This window comes from Pinus tabuliformis, chromosome Q (assembly GCF_031772625.1).
Source record: "Pinus tabuliformis cultivar Carrire ecotype Pingquan chromosome Q, CPIR1, whole genome shotgun sequence".
Classification (NCBI taxonomy): domain Eukaryota; kingdom Viridiplantae; phylum Streptophyta; class Pinopsida; order Pinales; family Pinaceae; genus Pinus; species Pinus tabuliformis.
The window spans coordinates 625,707,225-625,720,302 of NC_142296.1; the positions used below are offsets into that span (position 1 = coordinate 625,707,225).

At 38.7% G+C, this 13,078-nt stretch overlaps 1 protein-coding gene across 1 annotated transcript; it reads left to right on the plus strand.

Annotated features, from left to right (window-relative positions):
• The first annotated feature begins 1,643 nt into the window (after positions 1-1,643).
• LOC149221002 (DDB1- and CUL4-associated factor homolog 1-like) lies at positions 1,644-12,540 on the plus strand. Its single transcript, XM_089384981.1, has 14 exons — positions 1,644-2,121; positions 4,301-4,382; positions 4,757-4,873; positions 5,021-5,199; positions 5,325-6,249; positions 6,406-6,503; positions 6,606-7,029; positions 7,212-7,811; positions 7,928-8,107; positions 8,254-8,817; positions 9,028-9,144; positions 9,278-9,396; positions 9,525-11,127; positions 11,624-12,540. The coding sequence occupies exons 1-14, from the start codon at positions 1,871-1,873 to the stop codon at positions 12,302-12,304; spliced, it is 5,940 nt and encodes a 1,979-aa protein (XP_089241107.1). The 5' UTR covers positions 1,644-1,870; the 3' UTR covers positions 12,305-12,540.
• Positions 12,541-13,078: the final 538 nt, after the last annotated feature.

Below are 13,078 nucleotides of genomic sequence, written 5' to 3' on the forward strand. Positions count from 1 at the left end.
AGGAGGATAATAATTCTTCTTTCTAACCACACAAAACAAATCCAATTACCTCCACATAATTGTCTTGCAACACTATGAAAATCTTTTGGCTAAACATCCATAAGTGAGAGATATCTATTCCACCAAAATTACCTAAGACTTGCACCTAACCTCACTCATTTTTCACAAGCACAAATACATATAAACACAAACATGCCAATGGATAGACTTGAACCGAGGTGAAAATTATAGAAATGTTGTGTTCTTATTAACTCGCCAATTGTTGCATTTATGTACATTCACATATTGAGAATGATATTCCACTACTATGATAATAAATACAATGCATTGTTTTTAACATCGTCCTACATGGGTTCAAGATTGACAAAGAGTGCTATTATTTTAACATAAAAACTAGAAATAGAAGGACAATAGAAATATGAGGGATACAGGTTATTGATTGAAATAAATGCTATACCTTTAGATTCCAAATTATTGTTATTCATGTATGTAAATTATATTATTTACTTATGTATCTTTTTTTTCTTTTTCAAGGAAATAAATTAGCCACCCTTTTAGCCATAAGGCAAGAGTGAGGTTTAGGTTGCTCACACTACGCTAACCTACAATTATACTCACTTAAGAGTTCGTTCTGGGGATTTGAACCTAGATGGGGAGGATAATAATGCTAACCACCCAAGATAAACCCAATTATCATTACTCATACATATATAAGTAATCATTTTACAATTAATTACTATTATATTAGTTGTAAAGTAACCATTTTTTATTTTTTATATGAGATAATGATTATGCCATTAATTACTAGTATATTAGTTGTGAGGTAATCATTCTCTTTTTTTTTACCATTTTTATTGGTTCAAGGATTATGACATTTTTATGTTTATACATGATGTTAAATAAAGTTTTTCATATGAAATGCCAAATTTTAATTTCTACCTATTGTAACTAGTTTATATTAATCTCAACTCTATCTATTTTAAAGCTAAAAAACTCAAATCCCTTGATTTTTTTTTTTTTTTAACATTTGTTTATATATATGCCAAAGATGTTTTTTCGACAAGTGGGAAAACTATCATAACTCAATTGTCAAACCAGTAGTGAGGACAACCATCTCTGGCTACTAACCGCGAATGTAGATTGACTCATCACCCTTAATCAAGAAAAATCATGCCAACTACGATAACCCGCTGATGGTCCGTAAAGGAGCAGGCTTTCACTCTTGCCACATGTTCTGAGGCCATTAACTTGTTTCCTTACATCCAAAAAACCAAACTCTTAACCAAACAAAAACAATTTTAAAACATACTCCATACCCGATATACCAAACTCTTATACATAAACTTTCACTTTTTATTAAATATGAAATATAAATAAATCTAAATTGATTCTAAAATATTTATATACACATATTCCCCTTTTTGTTCCCCTCAATTCTTTAATATTTGTGTAAAGTAAGGGACAAAGTTGCGAGTAGGCACTCAAGTTAGCATTATGTGGCACAAGCTTTAAAAAAGAGAGGCATACCATTGTGATAGTGTTGATATGGCGGTAAGGCACTTTGAAATTCATAAAACCCCCCTTCCATCCCGTATCTTAGATCACTAAAGTTATTCAGCCCCCCAATCACAACAAATCAAAGATACATATAGAAATTACGGGAAACATACCCTCGCAGGAAAATGGAAATTTCAAATTACAGGGAAAATAAAATTATATATATTGTCATCGAATGTCAAAATAGGACGGTCCTCCTGTAGCACGCTGTCCAATTTACATCTATCGCTCTGAGGGTTTAAAACAACAAAGCGGCAAGGGTTTGGCGTCCTTTCTCCTCTGCAACAATACTTCCACCGTTGTTTGGGCCCTTATGGAGCACCCTGCGGATTCGTCGTCCGCACCGGAAGTCGAACCCGCGACCTCTTCTCTTACAGGTTCTGCAGAGCAGTCCTCGCTGGAGAAGCCCAACGATGCAGATGCGAAGACGGAACAGTCTGGTGACGAGGGTATTGAGCAGAAAGTGCACGATTTAATGGACCGGATCACAGCTTCTGCACGCTCGGCTCCCAATCCTCGTCTGCTGCACGCCCTGGCTTCGATTCTCGAGCAGGAGGATGCGAGGTAAGGTTAAAGCGCTTTTTGATTTTTTGGCTTTTAAAAATAAATTTCATATTGTCGTTCGAACAAATCATTAGTTTGGTTGCTTTCGGTATTGCCGCTATTTTTATTTTTTGTAAATAGTGACTTCTAGTCGTGGGAACTGATAATTTGTTCTCGCAATGAACAATTTAGGAGGTACGGTTGAAAATTTTGTTTCTTTGCTCCATTGCTTGTGCTTTCTGGGCGATAGGTTTCCCTGTTTTGGGGCTTTTTGTATTTCTGATAATGCCGAAAGCTCTGGTGTAAGTCGCTGTTATTTTTAGTTTGTTTTTACATCGCGCTCAGTACCGAAGATGATTTCTTTTATTTTTTGGTTTCCCAACCCTGAATTTGCCTAAACCATTTAAAAAAAGTTGCCACGTGGCATGTCATGGGGTTGTCACTAACTAGCCACAACCTGCAATGGGGGGCTATGTTGGACATTTTCTCTAATAATTTGGCGATAATATTCTTGTATGCAGGATGGATAATTTATTCTGTTACTTTCAAATTTTATTGTAACGCTAATTAGTCTTGTTTCTAGTAACTCCATGTTGAACTTTATCGCATGTTGTTTGCTATTAGCAGGATACGCAAATGCCTTGAGCCTGCAATAGTCGTCACTGCCCATTATCGGCTAATCAGTGAACTGCTCTTTGTGGCCACTTTTTTTTTCTTTTGGGGTTAATTAATAGAAGCTTCATTTAGAAATGATGCTTCCGTTGATCTGCAAAATTAACAGCTTGCAAAAGATATAATCAGCAGAGATGCAAACTGTGAGCTAAAAAAGAGACAGGACACGGCATTTTGCAAAACCCTAAAGTGCGAGTTGTGAAGATCAACATCTCAAAACAAACGTGGACTTACTAAAAGCCATGTAAGAACAAAGGCTAACCAAAATTTTGACCCAAATACAAAGTTATACAAAGCCAGTCTTAGTTTAAATTTAAACCCGTAAAGGGCAGGCAGTTATACTGCAAATAACCATCTATCACTGAGAATGGGGTCGGGGGGAAGTCACAGGAGTTACCATGACGGGGTTTTAGTGCCCCACCAAATCACTACTTCTCTATGAGTACTCACAAGTCACTCTGATTGATTTCCAAGATTTCCTCCTATGCTATTGAGATCAATTAGTCGTTGCCATTTAGTATTTCAGGCCTCTTTGCAGTCAATTATAAGCAAGCTTCCAGGCCTAATGAATGTGACAGATCAGGTCTCCATAGCAAAGTCTCTGATGTACTAAAACGAAATCTTGTTTATATTACTATAGTGATCTTGTCCTCTTTAGCTGCAGTATGGCTGTTCAACTAGAATTTGAACATTAAGTCAAAGTCGAACCTGAAGGGGCAAACCTTAAGTTGAATTCTAACTTGAAGGTGAACTTGAAGGCAAATTTTGGTTTTTTATTGGTTTCTACTATTTAGTTTTTAGAAATTATAAAATAATTATGCTAACATGTAAGAATTCATTGGGATTCTGTCTCTTTTCTCTGTTTGATGAATTTGCTGGTTTGAGAAGCTTATAATTATATCTTGTGGCTAGCACCACAGATTTGCCTTTTCTTGGTGCTAATTTTTATAGCTCTCCCTTTTGCAATGTTATCTGTCAGAATCCTTTTTATTTCTCTTTTTAAAGGGAATTAATAAACTAATAAACTTATCTTATCTATCTTATTTGATATATTTTGAAGTTTAAGAAGTTGTTTTTTGTTCCTCCAGAGGTTGAAAAGTACATTGTACACAACTCTTTCTATTTTTCTTATACATTGTTGAAATAATATGGGTTTCAATGCTTGAAAAATAATATTTAAATGTAATTCTTGTAAGAATATTCCTATATCGCAACTCTTTGGTAGTGTTTCCTGTCAGTCACAAAATATCTCATTATATTATATTGAACTGAAGAAGTTACAGAGACTGAAAGTGCTTGTTCCCCCTTCTTCTAAGTTTTCGGATTGAAGTTTAAACTATTTTAAATCCAAGTTAGCTTTTAGCCCATCTTGCCAACTCTCAGGGTACTAAGTTTTTAGTGGACTTTAACATTTAATTTTACTGCCTCTGTTAGTGAAAATCTTTTTTCTTTTATTAGAGAACAGCATTTCAACCTAGCAGTGACATTATAGAGTCTGCTGTTGATTTGTTTCTTTTAATGAATGCAGATTTATGCAGGAATCTGGTCACTCTTCTCCCAGCAATGCTCGATCTTCTCATGATATAGGGCGTCTGGGAAATTTGCTAAGGGTAAGCTGTGATTGGATGAAATCTATACAAATTTACAGTGCAACTTCAAATTTTGTCATGGACTATTATAAGTATATTATACAGAAAATTTTCTTCTCTTTCTATACTGGAAGTGAAACTAGATTTTTGTTTGTTCGTTTGTTTGGGATCTCTGAGAGGTCCACATTTTTTTTACGTATGAGCTCAATAACACTGAAGTCAGGCTTATGCATACTACATATTAAAGCTCTTGGGCTGCTTTGTAAGAGAATAAGTGATTTTTTACTTTTATTTCTTCACTGTTGGTTTTAGACACCAGTGGAGGGTAACGTAGTTTCTTACTCTTGATTTTCTCATTTTATGTTAAATATCTGATCCTGTTTTCCTGCTTTCAGGAAAATGACGAATTTTTTGAGCTAGTGTCATCCAAATTTCTTTCAGATACAAGATATACAATTGGTGTCCATGCTGCTGCAGCAAGGTTACTTCTTGCTTGTCCATCAACATCAATGGTTAGTATGGTCTTCTTTCTTTTGTTTCCATGGGTATAACATGGAATGCAGAGGCAGTACATCTGATACTGGGGAATTGATTTCATTTTGAACACACTTTATTTCCACTATCATTTGAACCAGTTTGTTTAATTCACATGTTTGCAGTATCCTCATGATATTGAAGGTGCTGTTTTGGACAATATCAAGCGCTGGGCCATGGAAGACATGATAAAGTCTTCCGGTGAGGAATGCCATTCAAAGCTAGAAGCAGCTGGACAAGAAGCTAGTGATGCAGAAATGTTAAAGACATATGCCACTGGACTTCTTCCATTAGCCCTAAATGGGTATGGATACTTTGTTTTTTCCATTTGGGTACCATCTTCATTTTCTTTTTAGGGATATCATTAATCTCATATATTGTTTAACGTTATTAACTTATTTGTTAATGCTTACTTGTATTGTGTTTCAGGAATAGTCCAGTTGTAGAGGATGTTCTTACATGTGGATTATCAGCAAAGCTTATGCGTTTTCTTCGGATACGGGTGCTAGGTGAGACTAGTACAAATCAGAAAGATATAACTTTGGGCCCTGAAAATAGGCAAACAACTGGAAGTAGTAGTATCAGAGCAAGGGAAGATATCAAAGGTAGGATGAGACATGTAGCTGATGTTACCCGGACAGATTTTTCCAGACTAGCTGAGGAAGCTTTGCCAGAAGATCAAAATGCAGATAAAGATATTGAAAAAGTGATTACCATAAAAGAGAAGTGCGTTGAAGAATGCTCTGAAGATGGCGAGGAGATAAATAGGATGAAGGATGCTGTAGATATGCTAGATGAAGTGACTGGCACACTTCATGTAGAAGATGATAATGTAGATCAAACTGCTGAAGATAAAAGACGCAGGAAAGAATGGCGTGAAGGAAAGTCCAAATTGGGTGGAAATAAACCATTTAAGGATGAAGATATTGATGAAAATGCTAGGGATGATCCTTCCAAACGCCGGGCTGAAAGAGGGTGTTCAAGATACAGAGGAAAGGCAAGGGTTGCCGAGGGTGCATCAGAAGCTGAAAAATGCTTGGCATCTCCGGGCGCAGGAATACGCTTAGGGAGTAGAACTAATAAGGATAGGATTACAAGCAAACAAGATCCAACATTAGATTTAAAAAATAGACAGGAAGACAAGATAAATGAGTTAGGTCATATAATAACAGATACAGAGGAGAATGATGATAATGATAAAGATTGTAGAGTAGGAACAAAGGACATTTCTGAGATGGTAAAGAGAGCTCGTAGAGCTGCAGAAGCTGAAGCCAGAGCTGCTAATGCACCTCAAGAAGCTGTGAAAGCAGCAGGAGATGCTGCAGCTGAACTTGTCAAGAGTGCAGCTATTGAGGTTTGTTTTAATAGCATTTATCTAGTGTATTTTACTTTGTTTAGTTGTTGGCATACATTTGATGGTACTCTTGCACAATACATAGTTTAATTGCTGGCATACATTCGATGGTACTTATGCACAAGTGCTTATCTCTAACTTACAGTCTATTATCAGGTTCTGTCAAACACTAATGATGAAGAAGAAGCAATTGCAGCTGCATCTAATGCTGCAACTGCAGTTGTCGACGCTGCTTTGTCAACTGAAGTTTCAAGGTGAAGATAGGTTACTTCACTTATTAAGTTTTTATTTTATTTTATTTGGAAAAGCGAATGCAGTATCAGCTTACAATTAGCGTGATTATTTTCACATTGCAGGAAGGGGCATAATGTTACTGATGAAGGACTTCATATCATGGAAAATAAATTTGAGAAAGAAGGTGAACCAGAGGGAAACTTTGTTTTGGATTCTGAATCTCTTGCAAGATTGCGAGAACAGTTCAGTATTCGGTGTCTGGAGAGATTAGGAGAGTATGTTGAAGTATTGGGTCCAGTGCTTCATGAGAAGGGGATAGATGTCTGCCTTGCCTTATTGCAGCGTGAATCAAAAGCTGACAATCCTTCAAAGAACTTGGCTATGTTGTCAGATTTGCTGAAGCTGATTTGTGCTCTTGCTGCTCATCGCAAGTTTGCTGCTTTATTTGTTGACCGTGGTGGAATTCAAAAACTTCTGTCTGTTCCAAGAGTATCACAGACTTTTACTGGGATTTCACTGTGCTTATGTACTATTAGTTCTCTTCAGGTGAATGGGAGGATAGAGTTCTTCCAACTTCCAAGTGCTACCGATGATTACATTACACTATTATATTCCTAGTTTGACAATCAGGGTTTTGTATTCTTAGATGATTTTGCAATTTTGATTATGTTCGAAGAATCACTTGTTTTACATGGTTGAAGTTTTAACTAGGTTACATGATATTGCAGGTCATGGAACGTATTTGCGCACTTCCCTCTGATGTTGTTCAAGCTGTGGTTGAGTTAGCTCTTCAACTTCTCGAGTGCTCACAAGATCAAGCCCGAAAACATGCTGCATCATTCTTTGGAGTGGCATTTGCCTTTAGAGCAGTACTTGATGCCTTTGATGCAAAAGATGGCCTACAAAAAATGTTGAATCTCTTGAGAAATGCGGCTAATGTGAGATCAGGAGTTAGCAGTGGAGCATCTGGAACATCCAGCACTACTTCTCCTCGAAATGATCGAGCAACTTCTGAAGTTTTGACAGCAGCAGAGAAGCAGATTGCTTATCATACATGTGTTGCTCTACGCCCATATTTTCGAGCTCACCTTCTTTTACTTGTAGACACGTTGCGTCCTAACAAAAGTCATCGTGGTGGGGCACGGAGTGCCCCGAGTGCAAGAGCTGCCTATAAACCTATTGACACCAGCAATGAGGCAGTAGAGGCTGTGATTGTGCAATTGCAACGTGACAGAAAACTTGGTCCAGCTTTTGTTAGAGCTCGTTGGCCTGCTGTAGAGAAGTTCCTTAGCTGCAATGGACATACAATTCTTTTGGAACTGAGTCAGGTGTCTTGGTTTTTTGTTTTCTCCTTTTCTCAATTATTTATATGATGTGATTACTATGCGTGCTAATTGATGCTCGGCTTCAATTTGTATATTTATATTGTGTCATCTTTTTGTAGGCACCTCCTGGTGAGCGGTACTTGCATGAGCTAGCCTTATATGCATTGGGGGTCTTGCACATTGTCACCTTGGTACCAAATGCTCGCAGGCTTATAGTAGGTGCAACATTAAGTAATGAACGGTTGGGAATGGCAGTCATACTGGATGCAGCAAGTGGTGCCACCTATGGGGATCCTGAAGTTAGTATTCTTATCTGTATATACAATCTATAGTTAAGATATTGTCTAGAAATGGCTGCCAGGATTTACATATTATATTCTGTTTTTTACCATTGGAACAATTCAACTCTGCTGTTTTTAACAGGTGCTATCTGATTTTTTGGCAGGTTATTCATTCAGCCTTGCTTGTGCTGGTCAATCTTGTGTGTCCTCCTCCGTCTCTCAGCAGCAAACCAGTTACTGCACTACAGGGCCAAAATGCACTTTCAAGTCAAGTTCCAAATGGTCCTCTTTCAGAAGGTAGAGAGAGGAATATCGATAAGATTTCAACAGAGCGCACTGTGCCACTGGTTAGTCACAATGAGGTAAAAGAATGCAATGGGGATCCAAATTACAATGGAGAACGTAATGGGATAGTTGCTCAATCTGTTCCTCCTGGAAGCAGTCAGGTAGCTGCACCATCTTCCACGCCAGCACTAGTTGGAGACCGTAGAATATCTCTAGGTCCAGGAGCAGGTTGTGCCGGTCTTGCTGCTTATATGGAACAAGGTTATCGACAGGCACGTGAAGCAGTTCGAGCAAATAATGGTATCAAGGTGCTTCTGCATCTTCTTCATCCTCGCACACTTCTAAATCCTTCTAATCTGGACTCTATTCGTGCACTTGCGTGCCGTGTCCTCCTTGGATTGGCCAAAGATGACACAATTGCCCATATTCTTACCAAGCTTCAGGTAAGAGCTCTGTTAGGGGCTTCTGTGTCTATTTTTAACTGTAATTATTCATAAAAAGTGTGGTTTAATGGCAGAGTTTTGTGAGTTTTGGGCTTGATAGATATTCTTTCCGGTACTTTTCAAACATTATGAAACTCCTACTGCCAACGGTGTCAGTGGTTGAAGGGACTAACATGGTGTGGCAACATGATTCTATGGCTTAAATCATAGGTTGGAAAAATGCTCTCGGAACTTGTAAGAGACACAGGAAGTCAAATGGTAGGTGCATCTTGTGAACAGGCGAAATGGCAATCTGAGCTTAGTCAAGTAGCAATGGAGCTCATTGCTGTAAGTAGCAAATCTAAAATTCTTATTTAGATTTGTAGTAATATACAACGTTGGGCAGACACCCATCATTTACTATCCAGGTACATTAGTTCATATCATAATTATTATGTTTCTGAAACTTATTCATCTGCAGATTGCAACAAATGCGGGGCGTGCAAGTACTTTAGCAGCCATAGATGCTGCTGCTCCTACGTTGAGGCGTATAGAACGAGCTGCAATAGCTGCAGCAACACCAATAACTTATCATTCGAAGTACTGAATTATTTCCTCTACAGAACATTTTATGGTAGAATTTTAGCAGCCTTTGTATCTTAGCTTGTTTTTGCCAATCTACCAGTACCACTCATTATATATTGGTGAAATGCCTTGCGTATTGCCAGGGAACTACTACAACTCATACATGAGCACCTTATAGCTTCGGGACTCTCAAATTCAGCAGAAGCCCTGTTGAAGGAGGCACAGCTGGCACCATTACCATCATTGGCAGTGCCACATTCACTTCCCCAGAGGGCTACTGTTCAGGAGCCAGCAGGGGTGTCGTTTCAGTGGCCATCAGGGCGAGTTCCAGGAGGTTTTCTGTCAGATCCTTCAAAGTCGTTAGTTCGTGAAGATGATTCTGTCAACAAGTGTGATCCTTTGGGCAGTTCAAGGAAAAAGGCTCTCACCTTTTCCTTAAATCTGACTGCCAATGTCAAAACACCACAGGCAACACAGTCATCAACAAACAATGTGGCAGGCATCAAAGATATGAGACATACACGTGGGAGTACAAAAGCATATGAATCTTGTTCTACTCCCCCACCCAGGCCTAACTTTGAAGCTACAGAACCTGTTAAAACACCCATTACCATGCCTATGAAGCGGAAAGCAGTGGACAGGGACATCACAGTTCCATCGTTGAAGCGTCCAGCAATCACCGATCCTGGAAACTCATCACCTGTCTGCATGACACCTAATGTTCGTAAAAATAATCTTTGTGTAGAAACTGATGGGTTTTATGCTACTCCAAGTTGTGTCCAGCGGGATAAGGTAGATGATGTTAGTTCCATTGGCACTCCTAGTGGTGGGCAGGTGCCAAGTTGTTCTTCTCAACCTGGTTTACTAGCAGATCCACAGTCTGGAAACAATGAGCGTGCCACTCTAGACTCATTGGTTGTGCAATATTTGAAGCATCAGCATCGACAGTGCCCTGCTCCTATTACCACTCTTCCTCCATTATCTTTGTTGCATCCACATGTATGTCCTGAACCTAGCAGAGCTCTAGATGCACCTTTTAACACAGCAGGACGGTTAAGCACTCGCGAGTTTAGAACACAATATGGTGGAATGCATGGACATAGGCGTGATCGGCAGTTTGTTTTTAGCCGTTTCAGGCCTTTGCGTACATGTCGCGATGATCCTGTATTATTGACTTCAATTACATTTTTGGGCAGTTACACACGTATTGCTACTGGAAGTCATGCGGGAGAATTGAAGATCTTTGATACAAACAGTGGAAATGTGCTAGAAAGTCATTCTTGCCATCAGTCACCGATAACTTTGGTTCAATGTACATCGCGTGAAACTGGAAGCTGGTCCACCCCTGGAAGTCAACTTTTACTATCATCCTGTAATTATGATGTTCGCCTTTGGGATTCTTCTGCACTTGGAAATGGTCCATTGCATGCATTTGACAACTGCAGAGCAGCACGATTCAACAACAGTGGAAGTATGTTTGCAGCAATTTCATCAGAATCTTCTCGTCGAGAAATTCTAATTTACGATGTTCAATCTTGCAATCTTGAACAGACGCTGTCTGACAGTTCTTCAGTTTCATCTGGGTCTATTCGTATGCATGCACAATCACTTGTCCATTTCAGTCCTTTGGATTCAATGTTGTTATGGAATGGTATTCTTTGGGATCATCGAGTTTCACGTCCTGTACACCGCTTTGACCAGTTCACCGACTATGGTGGTGGCGGCTTCCATCCAGCTGGAAATGAGGTATAGAAAATGTTTTGCAGTGTTGTCTATTCGCATGTTTTTTTAGCACGTCTTCCCATCCAAAATGCATATGCTTCTGTTGAGCTACCATTTCTGTAGAATTCATTTCCCTGAAGCCCTCGCTTATTGTTAAACTTAATGGATAGTCATCGCATATTTTTGGAGTTATGCAGTTCCAGGCAATTTAGTGACAACTTTCTCTTCATATTCTGTTAAAACTTAAAAATCTCTTATTCAAGTCTTGTTTTGGCATGTCTGTTTTGATGCCAAAACAACCATTTGGAAGCTCAGTAATTCTGCAGTTTTGAGATTTATGTTTTGGTTTCTACAACCATTTTGAAGTTTTGTAAACTGTAAGCGTTGTAATTGTCATTTATCATCTATGAACTTCTACTGAGATTTGTTTGTTGGTAGATATTAGTATTAACATTCACGCTCATGTTTATTAATGATATTACCAGACGCACTGATAACTGTGATCCATGCTGTGCTGCAGGTTATTATTAATTCAGAGGTCTGGGACCTGCGAAAATTTAAGCTTCTTCGAAGTGTGCCCTCTCTAGATCAGACTGTTATTACTTTTAATTCTACTGGAGACATCATATATGCGACATTAAGGAGAAATCTAGAAGATGTTATGTCTGCTTTGAATACACGCAGAGCTCGTCATCCTTTATTTGCAGCTTTCCGCACAATGGATGCTGTCCACTATTCAGACATTGCAACAACTGTCGTGGATCGCTGTGTCTTGGACTTGGCAACGGAACCGACAGATTCATTTATAGGTCTAGTTGCAATAGATGACAGTGATGCAATGGATTCATCTGCTAGGATTTATGAGGTTGGGAGGCGAAGACCAACAGATGATGACTCAGATCCTGATGATGGTTTGGAGACTGAGGATGAAGATGAGGGTGACTCGGATGCTGATGAAGATGCTGGTGAAGATGGTTTAGATGTTGATGGGGAAAGTGATATGGATATTAGCAACGATGAAGATGATAGCATTGATGAAGCTGAAGATGGTGATTTTGATAGTAACGAGGACGATGATGGTGTGGGTGGTGGTATCCTGCGAATAATCTCAGATGATGAGGGGAGTCAAGGAATGGGGTCATTCAGTAGTGATGAGGATGGTTCTCTGGGTGAATTTGATGAAGAATTTATGATCTTATAGATTGGCTGTGTTGATAATGATTGATATGCTACAGAGGCAGTTGTACAGGCTCATATCACTTGCGGATCCTGGGTTGTATGCTCCGTAAAATGAGCAATGACATAAAATCTTGATCATGAGGTCAGCTATTGAGGATGGGTTCATGGTTCTACAATATTGTAGAAGTTATGACATTTATGATTTACAATGAAGAGCTTTGTATAGCATTTTTAGTTTTCATTGTTATCAGTGGAAATCACCCAACTAAATCCAGCATTAGATTGTTCATGGGGAACCATCAAAATTCTAAGTTACCGCATTTTATCTTTGCCGTGTATATATCATGTACGCTATTCAAGCTGGGTTTGGGTTGTTCCCTCGTCCAAGGAAAAATTAGTTCTGATGGTCGAGTGAAAGTCTTGATGTTAATTATAAAATTGTAGTCCATTATAGAATGTTAAGGACTGCTGAGTCTTTCGTAATGCTAATATTCATCCACAATGAGGTATAGATTAAACTGTATATACTATAAATATTGCGTTTACATCTTAGAAATCCACGTAGTGAATTTGGCATTAATAAGAACATTATCAATGAAATGTTGCACCTGGATATTGGACAAACTAGAGTCCCCATAGTGAGTTTGGCACTAACAAGAACATTAGCAATGAAATGCTGCATCATAACGTTGGATTCTTTGTGCATTTGATGCTATGAAAGTCGCTGCATCGCTGGTCTGTTCATGAAGAGATACCCTGCAACCTTACAGAAAAGAACTAGAATGGAGGCTGTCAC